Here is a 19,159-nt window from a genome sequence, read left to right on the forward strand (position 1 = left end):
GTACGTGGGAAAGGAGGCCGAAAGAGGGCTGGCGGGTAGTGTCGGACTCTTACCGACTAAAACCCCACGGTGACCATCTTCAGGCGCTTGGTGGGGGCCGGGAACTCTAGTGACACATTACAGAGTCCTCTGTCGCGCCCAGTGATGCCAGAAAAGCACCGTCGGGTGCACACTCACACATGCTAGATACGCGTACATGAGCTCGTGGAGTTTCGGAAAGACGACAAAGGCAAACTGACGCATGCCCTCTTTCTCGATTCTCCGAAGCTGCCCGAAGTAATTTCGGACCGCTTCGTGGGAGTCGAGAGAGAAAGGCTCACATTTGCCTTCTCGCTCTTAACAACTGAAATCCGACCTCCCGTCAACGGCATACGATTCGGATTCTCGAGCCGAGATTCCCGACTGCTCAGGCATTTTTACTTTCCGACCTATGTAGGCGCACATAAGCAAAGTACCCATAATGAAAAAAAATTTTGAAATATTTATTTTACGGAAATACACGTTTTAAGACCTCCTGATCATATTTTAATTATTGAAAAAAAAGAATTTAAAATTTTTTTTTATTCCCATGTATGAGCACACATATGTATATTGTTGTATGACTAACTCATAAGCCAACATAGATACCGCACTAGAATCATCCTTACACAAACATCCCAGTCATAGGTTCCAAACTCCAGCCTTTCTAGCCTCCTGTACCCGCTTACTCATCCTGTACCCGGTTACTCATTCCGTACGCCACCATTGTCACCCTCAAATATATAAAGGACGCACATTTTTGGACTCAAGTCAGATCTCTGTAGTTTGTACTAACGTGCGGAACTTGCCGTAACGATCGAATAAAACCACCAGTCTCTCTAGTAAAGTGTTGTTCTTAATCCCGCAACCCGGGATCCAACAATATTATTAATACGATTGAGTATAAATAGCTAAATGAATTTAAATGAAACTTTACATTTAAGTTTTATGTTCTCATTTCAAAGTCCGGTTAGACTTTGACTATAATCAGTCCATGGATAATAATGATTATACCTCTTGTTTCATAGTTGTTCCGATATATGTATAGGCATAATGTATAAAAAATCTTTTAAATGTTTCATATAAATCTTAGGACGAATTAAATTTTATATATGTTATACAGATGCGTAGAATGGAATTAGGAATTAAGAAATACGCAGGGTATTCGTATACATGCTTTATTCCCGTTCTTTCAGCGTCGGAAAAACAAATGAGCCCGTCCTGGGCCTAGACCCTCGCCTTTGTCGTCAGCCTTCTCCCCCATCGGTAGGGGTGGGAGTGTTGACGGACGAAGGCCAGACGCGGTCCCTTGCCAGCGCCTCGGCTTGGGCCTCGCCTTTTCCCGATGCCTTACATATAAAAAAAATTATATAAACTTTTTCTCTATCTTCTCTAGAAAAGAAAAAATTAAATGAAATCTTATACATTACATGCTTACTTAAATCGCATTGAAAACGAATACCACAAATGTTTTAGAATAATGTGCAAAATGTGATTACGATTTTCGCTAAGACAAATTGAAAACTCGGTTCTAACAAGGAAAAGTTGGAATGGTACCCGATTTTGGGTTAGGTTTTACTTTGAGATATTATTAAAGTTATTACAGATACTTATCTTCAGAAATAGAAATACACTCAACAACCAGCGTGGCGTGAGTGATGAGGTCTTTGCCTGCAAGTTCCGAACTTCTTCTGCTCTGCTGGTTCGAACCCTGCCTTGAACTTTTTTTTTTTATTTTTTCAATCATACTTTAATCGTACACTAAATATGACATGTATTTTTGTCTGACCTTCGAATATTTTTTTTTAAAGTTAAATTTAACCGATTACATTTAACATATGTTATTTTCAATGTACGAAGTACATGAATCTGGATGGTACTTTTCACAAAAACAGTCAAAACATAAAAATTTCAAACACCACGTACATTTACTGAAAGTTTTGTTTTCACAGAAATAACAAAATTTTGTATTTAACTCTGATGGAAAGACCGCTTCATTTACATTGATAAAATGTGAACGATTTTCGGATAGTCGTACCTTGTAGCTCGTACTTTTTACCTTATACTTCAGGTAAAAAGGGATATAGCTGGTGTTACATGGTAACAATAGTAATTATAAAGGGACCCATGTACGCCCGTCTTGAGGTCCAAAGAAACAGTGCCGTGTGCAACTGATTCGGGCTGGGTGCAAAATCGATCGACTGCACGTGTCGCGGAATGTTCTCGGTCCTCGTGGGACGAGCCGAGAACTTTTGCACCCGGCGCGAGGGACAACCAAAAGACGATCGGAACCAGGACTATATAGTACAGGGCCCCGATCGCCGACCAGCAGTCTTAACAAGTAACTCAAGAGAGACGGAACAAAAAAAAGACCGCACTGTATAGATTAATAAATTTCAACATAGTTAATTGCCTTTCAATACTTGCACCAAACACAAATATTTAAGCGGTATTAAGTTACCGCTTAAAGCGTATCACCGATCCAATAAGTTAAGTGTACGCGTTGAACAGCTGGGAAAAACAGTTTTATGACATACCTGCTAACTTATGTTACTGTTCTACAATGAAACGCTATGTTTTGTACCTTTAAAAATATTCGACTATGTCCTTTTAAAATCTAAGATCCAACCCATACTTTGTATTAAACTGGCAAACGGGATCACTTTTCCTTTGTTTCTAGTTAGTTCTATTTAGTTTGTCATAACAAATTGGTACGGTTATCTCAAAACAATCGAGGAAAATCATTATTAATTAATTTCTGCAATTATTAATTCTACTGTTTTGTTTATGTTATAAAAGTAAGAACTCTTCTTATTGAAAAATACCACAGCGTGCACAATACTGGTAAAGAGTGGAATCTCATTTTAATTTATTAATTTTCAATCTTAAAGTATTTTGATTTTGAAAAATCGTATACCCAAAATCGGGTACCATTCCAACTTTTCCTTGTTAGAACCGAGTTTTCAATTTGTCTTAGCGAAAATCGTAATCACATTTTGCACATTATTCTAAAACATTTGTGGTATTCGTTTTCAATGCGATTTAAGTAAGCATGTAATGTATAAGATTTCATTTAATTTTTTCTTTTCTAGAGAAGATAGCGAAAAAGTTTATATAATTTTTTTTATATGTAAGGCGTCGGGAAAAGGCGAGGCGCTGGCAAGGCACCGCGTCTGGCCTTCGTCCGTCAACACTCCCACCCCTACCGATGGGGGAGAAGGCTGACGACAAAGGCGAGGGTCTAGGCCCAGGACGGGCTCATTTGTTTTTCCGACGCTGAAAGAACGGGAATAAAGCATGTATACGAATACCCTACGTATTTCTTAATTCCTAATTCCATTCTACGCGTCTGTATAACATATATAAAATTTAATTCGTCCTAAGATTTATATGAAACATTTAAAAGATTTTTTATACATTATGCCTATACATATATCGGAACAACTATGAAACAAGAGGTATAATCATTATTATCCATGGACTGATTATAGTCAAAGTCTAACCGGACTTTGAAATGAGAACATAAAACTTAAATGTAAAGTTTCATTTAAATTCATTTAGCTATTTATACTCAATCGTAATAATAATATACATATGTGTGCTCATACATGGGAATAAAAAAAATTTCTTTTTTTTCAATAATTAAAATATGATCAGGAGGTCTTAAAACGTGTATTTCCGTAAAATAAATTTTACAAAATTTTTTTTCATTATGGGTACTTTGCTTATGTGCGCCTACATAGGTCGGAAAGTAAAAATGCCTGGGCAGTCGAGAATCTCGGCTCGAGAATCCAAATCGTATGCCGTTGACGGGAGGTCGGATTTCAGTTGTTTAGAGCGAGAAGGCAAATGTGAGCCTTTCTCTCTCGACTCCCACGAGGCGATCCGAAATTACTTCGGGCAGCTTCGGAGAATCGAGAAAGAGGGCATGCGTCAGTTTGCCTTTGTCGACTTTCCGAAACTCCACGAGCTTACGTACGCGTATCTGGCATGTGTGCGTGTGCACCCGGCGGTGCTTTTCTGGCATCTCTGGACGCAACAAAACCAAGTAAGTCTAGGGAAATTTTCTTTTACCGATGCCGACAGAATCACGACGTAATCATTAATAGCGGTCAGAGATGCCAGAAAAGCACCGCCGGGTGCACACGCACACATGCCAGATACGCGTACGTGAGCTCGTGGAGTTTCGGAAAGTCGACAAAGGCAAACTGACGCATGGCCTCTTTCTCGATTCTCCGAAGCTGCCCGAAGTAATTTCAGATCGCCTCGTGGGAGTCGAGAGAGAAAGGCTCACATTTGCCTTCTCGCTCTAAACAACTGAAATCCGACCTCCCGTCAACGGCATACGATTTAGATTCTCGAGCCGAGATTCTCGACTGCCCAGGCATTTTTACTTTCCGACCTATGTAGGCGCACATAAGCAAAGTACCCATAATGAAAAAAAAATTTTGTAAAATTTATTTTACGGAAATACACGTTTTAAGACCTCCTGATCATATTTTAATTATTGAAAAAAAAGAAATTTTTTTTATTAGTCCCATGTATGAGCGTGCATATGTTGTTGGATCCCGGGTTGCGGGATTAAGAACAACACTTTACTAGAGAGACTGGTGGTTTTATTCGATCGTTACGGCAAGTTCCGCACGTTAGTACAAACTACAGAGATCTGACTTGAGTCCAAAAATGTGCGTCGTTTATATATTTGAGGGTGACAATGGTGGCGTACGGAATGAGTAACCGGGTACAGGATGAGTAAGCGGGTACAGGAGGCTAGAAAGGCTGGAGTTTGGAACCTATGACTGGGATGTTTGTGTAAGGATGATTCTAGTGCGGTATCTATGTTGGCTTATGAGTTAGTCATACAACAATGTACATATATTATTAATACGATTTTTGAAAATCAAAATACTTTAAGATTGAAAATTAATAAATTAAAATGAGATTCTACTCTTTACCAGTATTGTGCACGCTGTGGTATTTTTCAATAAGAAGAGTTCTTACTTTTATAACATAAACAAAACAGTAGAATTAATAATTGCAGAAATTAATTAATAATGATTTTCCTCGATTGTTTTGAGATAACCGTATCAATTTGTTATGACAAACTAAATAGAACTAACTAGAAACAAAGGAAAAGTGATCCCGTTTGCCAGTTTAATACAAAGTATGGGTTGCATCTTAAATTTTAAAAGGACATAGTCGAATATTTTTAAAGGTACAAAACATAGCGTTTCATTGTAGAACAGTAACATAAGTTAGCAGGTAATGTCATAAAACTGTTTTTCCCAGCTATATCCCTTTTTACCTGAAGTATAAGGTAAAAAGTACGAGCTACAAGGTACGACTATCCGAAAATCGTTCACATTTTATCAATGTAAATGAAGCGGCCTTTCCATCAGAGTTAGATACAAAATTTTGTTATTTCTGTGAAAACAGAACTTTCATTAGATGTAGGTGGTGCTTGAAATTGTTATGTTTTCACTGTTTTTACGAAAAGTACCATCCAGATTCATGTACTTCGTACATTGAAAATAACATATGTTAAATTCAATTTAAAAAAAAAAATATTCGAAGGTCAGACAAAAATATAATGTCACATTTAGTGTACGATTAAAATATGATTGAAAAAATAAAAAAAAAGGATTTGTTTTGGCAGGGTTTGAACCTGCAGAGCAGAAGAAGCTCGGAACTTGCAGGCAAATACCTTGTCATTCACGCCACGCTGGTTGTTGAATGTATTTCTATTTCTGAAGATAAGTATCTGTAATAACTTTATTAATATTTCAAAGTAAAACCTAACCCAAAATCGGGTACCATTCCAACTTTTCCTTGTTAGAACCGAGTTTTCAATTTGTCTTAGCGAAAATCGTAATCACATTTTGCACATTATTCTAAAACATTTGTGGTATTCGTTTTCAATGCGATTTAAGTAAGCATGTAATGTATAAGATTTCATATAATTTTTTCTTTTCTAGAGAAGATAGAGAAAAAGTTTATATAATTTTTTTTATATGTAAGGCGTCGGGAAAAGGCGAGGCCCAAGCCGAGGCGCTGGCAAGGGACCGCGTCTGGCCTTCGTCCGTCAACACTCCCACCCCTACCGATGGGGGAGAAGGCTGACGACAAAGGCGTGGGTCTAGGCCCAGGACGGGCTCATTTGTTTTTCCGACGCTGAAAGAACGGGAATAAAGCATGTATACGAATACCCTACGTATTTCTTAATTCCTAATTCCATTCTACGCGTCTGTATAACATATATAAAATTTAATTCGTCCTAAGATTTATATGAAACATTTAAAAGATTTTTTATACATTATGCCTATACATATATCGGAACAACTATGAAACAAGAGGTATAATCATTATTATCCATGGACTGATTATAGTCAAAGTCTAACCGGACTTTGAAATGAGAACATAAAACTTAAATGTAAAGTTTCATTTAAATTCATTTAGCTATTTATACTCAATCGTAATAATAATATACATATGTGTGCTCATACATGGGAATAAAAAAAATTTCTTTTTTTTCAATAATTAAAATATGATCAGGAGGTCTTAAAACGTGTATTTCCGTAAAATAAATTTTACAAAATTTTTTTTTCATTATGGATACTTTGCTTATGTGCGCCTACATAGGTCGGAAAGTAAAAATGCCTGGGCAGTCGAGAATCTCGGCTCGAGAATCTAAATCGTATGCCGTTGACGGGAGATCGGATTTCAGTTGTTTAGAGCGAGAAGGCAAATGTGAGCCTTTCTCTCTCGACTCCCACGAGGCGATCTGAAATTACTTCGGGCAGCTTCGGAGAATCGAGAAAGAGGCCATGCGTCAGTTTGCCTTTGTCGACTTTCCGAAACTCCACGAGCTCACGTACGCGTATCTGGCATGTGTGCGTGTGCACCCGGCGGTGCTTTTCTGGCAACTCTGATAGCGGTTACAACAATTCTCTATTTTAGTTCGTGATGTGGGCCGTTAAAAAGCGCTGTTTAACGGCTAGGAAAATCTGGTCCGAACGACAGTGCTTATCAACGATCTTCCTTCTTATTTCTGTTCTAAACTCAAACAAGATTTTAATTTTGTTCTTAACAAAAGTCACAATAACAAATAGCTAAATAAAACAATATATTATCATTATAATTTTTAACGAATCCTAACAATAACAATAATTGAGTGTTTTTAAGAGTTATAAATGGCAGCAAGTAAGTCGCTGATTTTGAGTGGTTTCAAGGAAGATTGTGAACGCCTGATCTCTCGTTTCGAACAGGAGAATGATATCAGATTTCAAACGTTTTGCGAAATTTGGAAAGAGATGAAATTTTCACTGGTGTTTACGTAAGTCTTACACGCGATTTTATGAACAATGAAACGTTAAAAAAAAATCAATATTTAAATCGAAGTGGGATATTTGTATATTTACAAAAACTTTTTGTGTATATTCAAATAATTTGACTATAGTTGCATCATACTTTCTAATTTCTATCACGTATATAGGAGTTGGGAACGTGAGAAACAATTATTATTATTTAAGAATGAATAATGAGTCTTTATTTAATATTATTTTATTTTATATTTACTTGTGTTTCCAGTGGACACCCTGCATATATAGAATTATTACAATTTTGTGAAGAAGCTCTAAATACGTGCAAAAAGTTTCTTCTTTTGCCTCCACGTTTTAAAGAACGCATTGGAGGATTGTATCTTTTATATGGAATATATTATAAAATGCCAATAAACCAATTTAAAATTAGAGTTAAACTAGATGATTGGCGAAGTATTATGGAATTGCATGCAGAAATAAAAGAAGCCGAACACTTGGATGCCAATTATGTGTTATGTAAACTAATAGCAGACAATGCATTTCATTTTTGTATTTTTGATAAGGAGGTATTTTCAATTGAAATTCTGAAATATAAATAATAATTTATAGATTCTGTTAATGATTTATTGTTTTTAGTTTGGGCTGGAAAAACATTATCGTACAAAAGATGCACAATCCTTCAATCCATATTCAATATTACCAACACTAAAGGACTTGACAGACAAACACCCAATGCTATCGCAAATTGACGAATTAAGTAAAGTTTATGAAGAAAAAAAACAAGCATTGATATCAAAAAATAATTCAACAGCTAGTTTAAATTTATTTAAAGCAGGTATTGCTGAAGAAATTATTAATGATATTCGAAACTTTGAAGAACAAAGAAAAAATCAACAGATGAGAAATATGTATGGTCCTGAAAGGTCTTGTAGTGCTTCAACTTCAAAAGAAGGACATAAAAAATCATCTCAGACGTATGTACATTGATATTTAAAAAAAAGAAAAGTAACTGATATGATATGTTTTTATTAAATTCTAGGAAAGGTACTTACAGAAGGAAAGGACGGTCGCTAATTGATGATGGTTTCCAATCGGATTCAAATGAATCTGAAGTAGAAATATTAGAACTTGAAGATTATGACTCTGATTTAGATTCTGACTAAAAGAAAAAAAGAAGTATACATCTTTTATCTGTAAGTGTATTATCTTGCAATAATGAATAAATCGTGGTACTTCGTACACTTAATAATTTGAACAAGAACTAGACTAAGAGGATGATATTTGTATTTAAGTTATTTTTTATTGGAAAGCATACAAAATAAGTATAAGGAACAAGTCAGTGAAAATATCAATCATTTCAAATTTATAGAAACTTTTTATAGAATACATTGTACTCTATTTCATTGTAGCTGTTTTGCACAGGTTCTAAATGAAGACAATATAATTAAATTACTAAACGTGCTTAAAATGAAATTAAAATAAATTTCTGAACTTCATAACTGGAGATAATCTATCATAGGTTTTGAGCTTAAGTCACTTTACCAGAGATTAGTTCCAAAGATGTAACTTTTCATTTCCATATAGCTGTATGTATATTTATGATGATAAAAGTGAATCTATATACTGGATGCGATAATTACGTCGTTCTGAATAAACTTTTATGAAAGTCACAGTAATAAATTCGCACCAGAATTTCTTAATAAACTTTCAGTTGATTGTTGTCATCAAATCCAGCACTATGACCCGCGTTTCGTACAATAAAACTAGTCCCGTCGTAATGCATGCGTCGTTCACCACGACGCACAAAAAGATGAGATGTTTGACCCAGAGAAGCAGTGCAATGTAAAAACGGCGTTGTTAACGAAGCCGTTCCATTACTAGGCGATGTACGTAACTGATACTTGTTACTATTTCGTGCGATCCTATGAAAACGAAAATTCACATTTTTATCTTATGATCTACTTAGTCCCATGTTTTAGAATTACTGTCAGTAATTGAAATACCTAACAAGACCATCAGGTGTTTGTGAAACTCTAACGTTATTGATAACCCAATTCTCTACACCTTCATTAGTCAACCAATACTGAGCTGTATTCAAAGCCGCTGCAGCTTCTTGCAAACATGCTGAACCATGTCGGGAACGAGAGAAAAAAACGTTTAACGAAAAGTCCTGAAAGTTAACATTTTTATTTAAATAGTAATAACAATGTCGAATAGAAATGTATTTCTTTTTTTATACCTGACTCATATCCGAAAACGAGTCTGTAGTCGTTCTTGTTCCTGCAGTATCTACTAAATAAACAAGGGCGCACTGTTCTGAAGTGAAGCTGACCCCTTTATACCACATTTTTGCATACCTAACAAAGGACGATAATATTTGTTAATGGTACTTTAAACATGTTATAGATGCCACTAACTTGTTATTGCCGTGGGCGTCGTGGGCTAAGATTTCAACTCGTGATCCATACTGATATATTCTTCCATTAGGATGTAGTAATGCTGCAGCTGCTCCAGAACCGCTTAACGATAGCACGATGTTATTCTACGCTGACGATAAATGCAATTCAGATAAAAATCGTGTAGGTGTTAACAATGTTATTTTTCCTATTCATAAATAGAAACTCGGATCGTTCATTTCGAATTCCTTTCTGTCTAGGGTGCTTATTGGCGGTAGAACTCGAAGAAGGAACTTCATTGTAAAGCAGAAAAAAGGAGATACCTTGAAATTGATAACTCTAACCGCACGATCGATCGTCATATCAACTCGGATTCTATTATGAAGTCTCAAGGAAATGGTTCCATGCGTCGTAGCGACTATGGCAGCATCGGTATCATGTTCTCTCCAATTTTCTGCGTAGACACACGTTTCTTCGTAATACGGTAGAATAGTTTTTGAGTTCCGTGGTTGTCGCCAAAGCGCTGTTGAATTAGAAAATGCTGTTGCATTGCCTAGACCACCCCATTGCTCTGATGGAGATGCTTCAAAGTATTTGGAAAATTCACTGTATCGCTAGAAAAAAAAAAAAGAAATCACTCATTAGATGGAAACTTTATAAAAGATACAGTATGATAAGATAAATTGATGCTAATTCCTAAAATGAATAGCTAACCTGGAAAATACTTCTAAAAGTACCTGAAAATTAGATTCGTCTGTTTGCGCGTGATAACTATGCGTTGTGTAGAGAGATCTTGGTCGCATTGGTACAGTTGAAGTAGTTTGATTTTGAATTGCTGGCATGGAACATGGTTGTTGATTTGCCACTTGTGTTCCTGTCTGTGTGTTGCACTTTTGGATCTCTTTTCGATACTCGCCGCAAGGAGTTGCCATAGCTTTTGCCTTAAATTAATACGATACATAAAATTATTCTCTTGAGACACTCATACGTAAAATAAAAAATATTTCTTTACTTATCAAGTATTTCATAATTAACAATTCACATAGTTTAAGTTTTCAGTTCTGCTTTAGTCTACACTGTGCAAAATTATTAAATGACCACCTGTGCAATCAACTAAACTATATAGTCAGTTCTATTAACAGTTATATTATAAAAGTTAAATATACTACAATTTTTTGATAAATATTTTAAATGAATTGTAAGCATGCTAATTATTACTAATTAAATTGTACAGTAATTCTTTTGAAAGTGAAAGCAGAAATGAAAGCTTGTTAGTAAGCAATTCATGAATCATCGACTGAAGGACACCCGGTTAAAGAACCGGGAAAAAACCTTGGAATTGGCAGTAGCGTTTTTTTGCTTCTTGCGACGGGATCTCCGCGGTTTCGACACCGCCGTTTGACCACCCTCGTTTATGTGATCCACGGCTGAAGCGGTTTACGATCTATAAGCTTAGATTCTTCCAATGAATTCACGTCTTAGACGGGTTTTCGGTGCTTGATCTTACGAAAATGCTCACATATGTGACTTTGTTCTAAAAACTTTTTGTTTAACGTTTGGAACTCCCGTGGATCGCGTTAAAGAAATTCAAGACTCGTAGATACTTGTAAGAACTTATATCAAGAATGACGCGAGTTGGCTGATATTTTGATAAAACAAACGAATGTCTTGATTTCTCGTTGCCCTGACAATAAAAAATGACAAGAGACTGAATTCAGAACAATTCATCAAAATGAGAGTAATCATGTTCTTTTGTAGATTCAAACTAAATGATTTACTTAATATTTAATTATTTTTCTGAGATTTTTATATCTATGTATTTTTTACGTTTGTACAGCACTACATTTAGTCAGTATTTGATTTGAACTAAAAATATAATTTTGGAATCATTTAATTGCAACTGTTTCATTGTCTTCGACTTTTCGCTTTCGAATTACGAATCGATTCGTCTTACAGCAATGTTTAAAACTTTTAAAATTTGTATTTAATTCTTTTCAAAGTTGTTTCTACCAGCTAGTGACTAATAAGGACAAAGATAAAGCTGACGATTAGTGACAAGAAATTATATAATTGTCATAGTAAATTATGTATGATTAAGTATTAGTATCATGCTGCACCTATATTCGTATTTCATTTACAATGAGTTAGTACTCGTTCCAATATTTGTATTTTCTTTTTTGTGTGGTTTTTATAAACGGAAATTCGGAAACTTCGAAAGTTGCATTTTTTACTTTGTAATTTGATGTAGCATTCATAATGAATCGGCGATAGTACAAACATTAACAGCGTTACGATATTTGAAATGCCTTGTAATATCGCGTCACACTCTCAAGGATAGTAATTAAATTGCAATATTCTTTCTGCTGTACAGAGTAAATCATTAGTAGAATATAAAACTCAATAATAAATTTTAATATACGGTATGAAAATGGAAATTACTGCAAGTCAATGAGTTTATTACATAACTACGTAATTGTCACTTATTTTCTGTTTTCCTTCCAAACGAATGCATCGTTCGTGTTATTAGAAACTTAAAACGAGAATAAAATTAGTCGATTTAAAATAATGAAGACAATAGTAAATTACATAGAATTTTCCTATAATTGAATGAGAATTCAATGAGATTATGAATCTTAATTCTAATTAACATGAATCATAGAATAAGACACTTTTTTGTTAATATTTCATTGACATATATATTTTTTCAGATTCTATGAGGTGTTGACAACGCGCGAAGAATCAGAATCGACGCACGTACAAGGTATATATATCTTTTATATATTTTGCACCATAACTAACATCAATAGAATAAATGTTGGACACTTGAGTACATAACAGTCTTGATACAAGTAACATTGTATTGTATAATACTGGTTCTCATATGGTGGGGGCATAGGATTTATCTTGGTGACACTTCTTAAGGCCCCAGTACGCGACCGTTCTGCACGTGTAGTAGCTCGTGGGAGTTCATTGATAAATGGAAAACGGTTTTCGAAAAACTTCTACTTGATAATTTTTAATAATGATCGTTCTTAAACTCCTGCTCTTTTTGGATGTTGTCTATTTAGCATTAGGTAATTGTTCTTTTTTTTTTCTCGATAAGTTTAGAAGATACGATCTAGCTTCTAAATGTTGACAGAAGAATTCAATACCGCACATAGTAATCTGTACTACTGTAATTATATCAATATAATTGAATATTTAATTTCCTAAATGTTCTTCGATTGTAATTTAATGTATAATACTTTTTGGTTTCTAGGGTCGCTTATGGCACTCGAAGATGTCGCAACAAATAATAAAAAGGATGATAACAAAACTCGAGATACTACTCTTCGACTAGTAATAGTGGTAAATACAAATGAAATATATTAGATTAAAAAAAAATTCATTTGACCTTTATTTTGTCTTTTGATATAAAGTTTGACGTATCTGTATAGTTCTGTTATACGGTTTTACGGCTGGATTAACGTTATCATACAATCAACAAAAGTGTTGGATTTTACAAACCCATTTTGTTGGAAATAAATGTCTCATATTACTTTTTACCTTAATCTTAAAATTAGTAGCAATGATGATACAAAAATTACACGATTAATAAATGTATTTATTTTATATTTTAATAGCTACTGTTGCCTCTTAATAATTGTGAAAATAATAGAAACAAACTTGTAGGTAATGCGGCATGGAGAACGGGCACCGCAGGATACCTACCCAAATGATCCTCACATCAACAATACGATGGAATCTTATGGTTGGGGTCAACTAACAAATGTAATACCTTGTTTAAATTCTTCTTTCAATGCACCAATATTTGATTTAATGTTACATATCAGAACTTCCATCTAGGAAGGAAGAAGAAGTCAGTACAATCAAGGCCTCTACCTACGAGATCGTTATGATGACTTTTTGGGTCAAATATATAGTCCAAATATATTTCATTTACAATCTACTGCAGTTGATCGTACAAAAATGTCTGCACTGCTAGAAGCAGCGGCTTTGTGGAAACCAAACGAAAAGCAATCTTTCAAGCCTGATTTACCATGGCAGCCAGTCACTTTATTTTATCAACCGCGATCAGAAGATACGGTCTGTATTTTGTTTTATAAGATGAACAAATTTCATTTTAAATTCAAACTAATTTATTCTACATCTCTATATGTTTATAGTTGATGTTAATATGGGACTCTTGTCCGAAGTATACTAAGCTACGGCACACAATAATGAGTTTACCAGAGGTTCAAAAAGTTCAAGATGATAACAAGCAATTGTACGAGGAATTGACGAACTTAACGGGTATGGTAATTTCAACTCCCGATGACGTCGGTTCACTTTATGGAACATTAACAGCAGAGGTGTGCTTGTTATTTTTTCAATATCCAAATGTGTTTAAAAAGTACCTTCTTCTCAATGTAAATACAATGTTTTAGAAACAAATGAACTTAAGTCTTCCTGACTGGACTAAAGATTATTATCCCGATAAATTGATACCACTTACAATGTACGACTTTCGACTTAACGTGTTCAATGATCTTCTTAGAAGACTCAAGGGGGGACCTTTTCTAAAAAAGATTGTTACTGATATGTTGGCAAAGAAGGATAATACTTTAGAACCCGAAGAAAGAAAAATGTTCATGTACATCGGGCATGACAGTACCATTGTAACATTGTTAGATGTTATGCATGTATGGAACAACCAAATGCCACATTATAATATCATGACTATAATCGAATTACATGAAAACAAAGATGGATGGAATGTTCAGGTGATAAATAATCTTTGTATTTTATGTAATAAGAAAAAATACAAAAGAATTGGAAAGTTTATTTTTATCCTTTTTTTCACAGATATTGTTAAAAAACTCAACCGATCATGAACCATATTCTCTGACTATACCAGGATGTACGACAATTTGTCCCCTTGAAAAATTTGTACAGATCTTGAAACCAATGATACCAGACGACTGGGAAGAAGAATGCAAAGTTGAGAGGGGCTATACGCTCCCACCTGCTCCACTTCCTTGATTATAATTATTTCATAAATTAAGCAATATATTATGTGATTTATATAATTTCTTATTATATTAATACAGGATATTAAATAAAGTCAAACATAATACATATTAACGAAAGAGAAATGATACTAGAATCCTACTTCGTTATAGGGAGATGAATTTTTATAACAAGAAAAATTATGTATACTTTTCATAGTATAGATTTATTTTCATAGTATGTATTTACATTTCATTTATTTCGTTGACATGCATACATTCCTATTCTATTCACACACTATAAAAAATATATACCTGTATGTAAAACACCAATAGAACGCTTCAATTATAATCAAATTTGTGCAATTAGATGTATATATTTTTAGGCAAATATTTTCTCCTCTCGACGTTTTTTTGTAACTACTGTGCCTGGTTTATGTTGAGCATCCGGATGGTTCAGTAACTCAGGAGGGCAAGTAGATATCGGACTTGCAAGAATTGTTTGCTTCAAATCATAGAACAAATGACTGTCATCCTTCGTACAAAATGAAATAGCAAGACCAGCCTTTCCTGCACGACCAGTTCTACCAATCCGATGTGTGTAATCTAGAAACAAATAAGCATCCGCATATTTTTCCATTTCTTTTCTTTTTTTAAGATAAGATGTATTAATCACTTACCTTCTATAGTCTTCGCCATATCATAATTAATGACCATAGATACATCCTTAATATCAATACCACGGCCTGCGACATCAGTAGCAACTAAAATATCTTTACTACCACTTTTGAGAGATGCAAGTGCATATTCTCTCTGTTCCTGTCCTTTACCACCATGAAGAGTACAAGCATTATACTAAAACAAAAGGAAGAATAATGAACAAATATTTACGATTTAAAGTAGTGATATGATAATAAAATTGAAAATAAACGTACGCCTAGTTTCTCTAGACCTCTTGCAAGAACATCAGCACCCTTCTTTTGATTGACAAATATAATAACTGGTGGTTCAACACCTCTGCTGAGTATTTCCATCAGTTTCTTGCGTTTATCAGCTTCGCCCATTATATGAACAATCTGTTCAGTTCTTTCAGTTGGCTTACCGACACTACCAATGTATACAACAGCGGGTCTTCTTAAATAAGTTCTTGCTAATCGTTCTACCGCGGGTGGCATAGTTGCTGTGAACATCACGGTCTAAAAATTTAAAAAATCGTACAAATGTATGTTTTTTTATGAATTTTTTATACGGAGACAAGATCTATAATATCGAAGAATATGTCTTACTTGTCTGTATTTTTTCTTCGTATTGTAATTGGCTAACAATTTTTCTTCGTTCTCTGCATCTTCGTTATCCGGTTTTAGATTTGTAACTGGCATGTACTCCAATATTTTTTGTACGTCTGAAAATTTGCATTAAAATTAATGTTTAGCTATAGATACAAAAATCTATACCGGGGTACATACCTGGTTCAAATCCCATATCTATCATTCTATCAGCTTCGTCTAATACAATATAGGTACACTGATTTAAAACTAAGTATCGATTTTCTAATACATCTATTAATCGTCCAGGTGTGGCTATTACAATCTGTAATGATAACAATTGATTTAAAATTTACAAAATTCTGTGCTATGTGCAGTAGATAATTTTTATAGTGTGTAAAATTATTACCTCGCAACCCATTCTCAGTCTAAAGCCTTGTTCTTCTCTCGAGAGACCACCTACAACAACAACTGTCCTTATACCTAATGGTTGCCCAAATTTGTTAGTCTCTTCTTCAATTTGTTGGGCCAATTCACTGGGAAAATATATTTTACGAATATTAACTTGCCGAATTGAATTAATAACTACCAATTAAAAGTATATATATTAATATTACCGTGTTGGTGCTAAAATTATACTATAAGGACCTTGATCTGCTTCTTCTAATCTTTCAATTTTTGGTAAGCTAGTAATCCACAGTAATAGCGGAATTAAGAATGCTAGAGTCTTTCCAGAACCAGTTTCAGCAACACCAATAATGTCACGATTTTGAAGTCCAATGGGAATGGCTTGTCTTTGAATAGGAGTTAGATCTTTGTATCCCACTTTATCAATGATATCAAGAATTTCTTTTGGAAATCCTGATTCTTTCCATGATCTAATTGGGTCGGGTATACGTCCTCCCTTTATTGTAATGTTATAATCTTCTCTAAATATACGCCAGTCTCTCTCTGTCATTTCATGAAGAGCTTTTTCTGACCAGTGTCTGTCATCCCACTTTTGCTTTTCTTCTTTTCGTTTGACTTTTTTCAATCTCATTCTAAGAAATAAAAGAAAATAAAACATATATAAGAAATATTACATTTCCATAAATAATTTTCAATTTGAAAAAATACCTACTTTTCTTGTTCCTTTTCTGCTTCTGTTCTTCGTTTTTCTAAAAGTTCTCCATAGAATTTACTCTGATCTCGTTTTTGTGCTTTAATATCTATTCCAGCAAGATTTCCTCTACCAAAGAATTGAACCTGATGTCTTTCCTTATAAATACTATTATAATCAACAGACGTGTCTTCCGAGGTATCCCAATCAAATACAAATTTTCTGTCATTTAATCTCCTAACTCTCCGTTTTTTCTTTATCAACCCTAAGTAACGCTCTTTAATAGCTTCTACTTCCTTCTCCTTATCTTTATCCTTGATCTCATCTTCCCTTGTACGTTGACCATCCCTGCGCCTATTACATAGCTTATTAACAAAATGTTTGTTTCCTTAATGGTGAAATTTACATACTAAAAAATGATATACCTATCTCTATCATCCCAATCTCTATCCTTTCCAGAACTTTCATTGTGAAAGAAAGATTTACGTATTTCCTCCTGTTGCTTTTTTATAGCGTCGACTTCTTCCTGTCGTTTTTGCAATGCTAAAGCAGCACGTTCCTCCTTGCTTAAAAATTTTGGTTTAGCACGTGCCTCTTCCTCTGCTTTCTTTTTAGCTAATAATTCTTCCAAACTGAGAGGTTCCTTCTTTGGAACAGGTTTTGTTTTCTCCTCCACTTCTTCATCCTCTTTTTTACTATCGGTCTTGTTTTCTTTTTTATTTTCATCTTCAAGGACAAATATAGGACTTGGTTTTCGCTTTTTCTCATCCTTTGACTTGTCTTTGGATTCTCGTCTTTCCCTTGACCTGTCCCTTTCTTTTTCACGTGATTTGTCCCTTTCTCTCGATCGTTCTCGTGATCTAGAACGTTTTCTGTCTTTTTTTCGATCCTTCGATCGGCTTCTTGATCGTCTTCGATCACGTCGTTCTCGTTCCCTTTCACGATCGCGATCTCGTTCACGCGATCGACTTCGTCTCACATTTTTTTTGTCATGAGCCATAATAAGCTTTCTAAACTTAGTTACTCAATTTGTTTATTTATGGCAAACAGAAAATGACTTTTACAAACATAGAGGTTAATAAACTGAAGTTTTAATGATCGATACCATTCTAATGAGGAGTAACAACACAAACATTTCACATCCTTACATGAATAATTGATTTTTATAGTTACATTTTTTGTACTAAATTAAATTAAACCTCTAATATTTTGTTATTGAAAGTTATTAAGTGTCAAAACAATTTTCAGTGTATGATATAATGATAAGTTATTAAATAAAATAGATTTTTACGAATCACGTATATATGCAAATAATTGAAATATGTCACTAATTCGATACTTTTCTTCTATTTTTAAATAGTAAGTACAATAGAATCTATTGAATAGATTCAATTTACAATCAACAACTGCATACGCCTGCACACCAATAAACACTGATGCATCTCAATGTACAGTGTCGTTCACAGGACAATATGCACTACATAAATGTAATTATATTGTTGGTTGCCTTTTCAATGCGGACGACATAAAGGTGTAATTAAATTTCCATAAACAGCATTTGCATAATTTTTAATTCAGATTGTGAACGAATGTCATAAAGTACTAAAAACTATTACCGTTTTAATAAACAAAAATGGGTACACAAAATCCATTATAAACATGCACTATATAAAATCTATACAACTTATAACGACAAATTCGAATTCGACTAACAAAATTAAATCTAATGAATTTTTAATATTTCCTCTAGTAGTAATAGACATTTGGAAATGTTATATAATTTTTAAGAATTTTGTGTTTAAAAAAACTACAGTATAATGAATATTCTATCATATATAATAGTATAATATTCTATGTAGATGTTATTATGAAGTCTTAGTTCACTTTTTGACGATTTGCAATAATGTGCAAAAATATCTATGTCTAAAGAAGTTTCGTTGTGATAAAAAAATGACTTGAAAATTTTGTAGTCGAAACAAAAATTTATTGAATTTTTGGCGGTCAATCATAAGTCAGTGCTTTGCATTCATTGGGTAGTTGCGCGTAAAATTTTGAACCAATAAGATCGAAGCAT

The 19,159-nt window shown here is 34.1% G+C and overlaps 4 protein-coding genes across 8 annotated transcripts; 2 read left to right on the forward strand and 2 right to left on the reverse strand.

The window, feature by feature from the left end:
• Positions 1–7,029: 7,029 nt before the first annotated feature.
• LOC122400797 (snRNA-activating protein complex subunit 1) lies at positions 7,030–9,881 on the forward strand. Its single transcript, XM_043402464.1, has 5 exons — positions 7,030–7,351; positions 7,606–7,903; positions 7,974–8,311; positions 8,377–8,530; positions 9,744–9,881. Exons 1-4 carry the CDS (start codon positions 7,209–7,211, stop codon positions 8,498–8,500), a joined length of 903 nt encoding a protein of 300 aa, XP_043258399.1. The 5' UTR covers positions 7,030–7,208; the 3' UTR covers positions 8,501–8,530; positions 9,744–9,881.
• On the reverse strand, positions 9,034–10,095 carry LOC122400902. The gene is made up of 5 exons (XM_043402639.1): positions 10,078–10,095; positions 9,755–9,879; positions 9,582–9,694; positions 9,341–9,461; positions 9,034–9,259 (listed from the first exon to the last, which is right to left on the reverse strand). The coding sequence occupies exons 1-5, from the start codon at positions 10,093–10,095 to the stop codon at positions 9,034–9,036; spliced, it is 603 nt and encodes a 200-aa protein (XP_043258574.1).
• LOC122400796 (testicular acid phosphatase homolog) lies at positions 9,784–14,889 on the forward strand. 5 transcript variants are annotated; one of them, XM_043402459.1, is made up of 9 exons: positions 9,784–9,916; positions 9,994–10,217; positions 12,442–12,494; positions 12,993–13,081; positions 13,406–13,504; positions 13,580–13,819; positions 13,900–14,085; positions 14,161–14,496; positions 14,579–14,889. In XM_043402459.1, exons 2-9 carry the CDS (start codon positions 10,114–10,116, stop codon positions 14,753–14,755), a joined length of 1,284 nt encoding a protein of 427 aa, XP_043258394.1. In that variant the 5' UTR covers positions 9,784–9,916; positions 9,994–10,113; the 3' UTR covers positions 14,756–14,889. The 5 variants fall into 5 exon arrangements, with proteins under 5 accessions (XP_043258394.1, XP_043258396.1, XP_043258397.1 ...); XM_043402461.1 differs by lacking the exon at positions 9,784–9,916 and having other exon boundaries at positions 10,056–10,165; XM_043402462.1 differs by lacking the exons at positions 9,784–9,916; positions 9,994–10,217 and adding an exon at positions 10,993–11,339.
• A 101-nt stretch (positions 14,890–14,990) lies between these two features.
• LOC122400795 (probable ATP-dependent RNA helicase DDX23) lies at positions 14,991–18,318 on the reverse strand. The gene is made up of 9 exons (XM_043402458.1): positions 17,511–18,318; positions 17,107–17,439; positions 16,604–17,026; positions 16,396–16,522; positions 16,188–16,311; positions 16,008–16,123; positions 15,657–15,917; positions 15,402–15,576; positions 14,991–15,327 (listed from the first exon to the last, which is right to left on the reverse strand). Exons 1-9 carry the CDS (start codon positions 18,083–18,085, stop codon positions 15,104–15,106), a joined length of 2,358 nt encoding a protein of 785 aa, XP_043258393.1. The 5' UTR covers positions 18,086–18,318; the 3' UTR covers positions 14,991–15,103.
• Positions 18,319–19,159: the final 841 nt, after the last annotated feature.

Source organism: Colletes gigas, unplaced genomic scaffold (assembly GCF_013123115.1).
Source record: "Colletes gigas isolate AHSC1104 unplaced genomic scaffold, ASM1312311v1 Colletes_gigas_Sc00020, whole genome shotgun sequence".
NCBI lineage: Eukaryota > Metazoa > Arthropoda > Insecta > Hymenoptera > Colletidae > Colletes > Colletes gigas.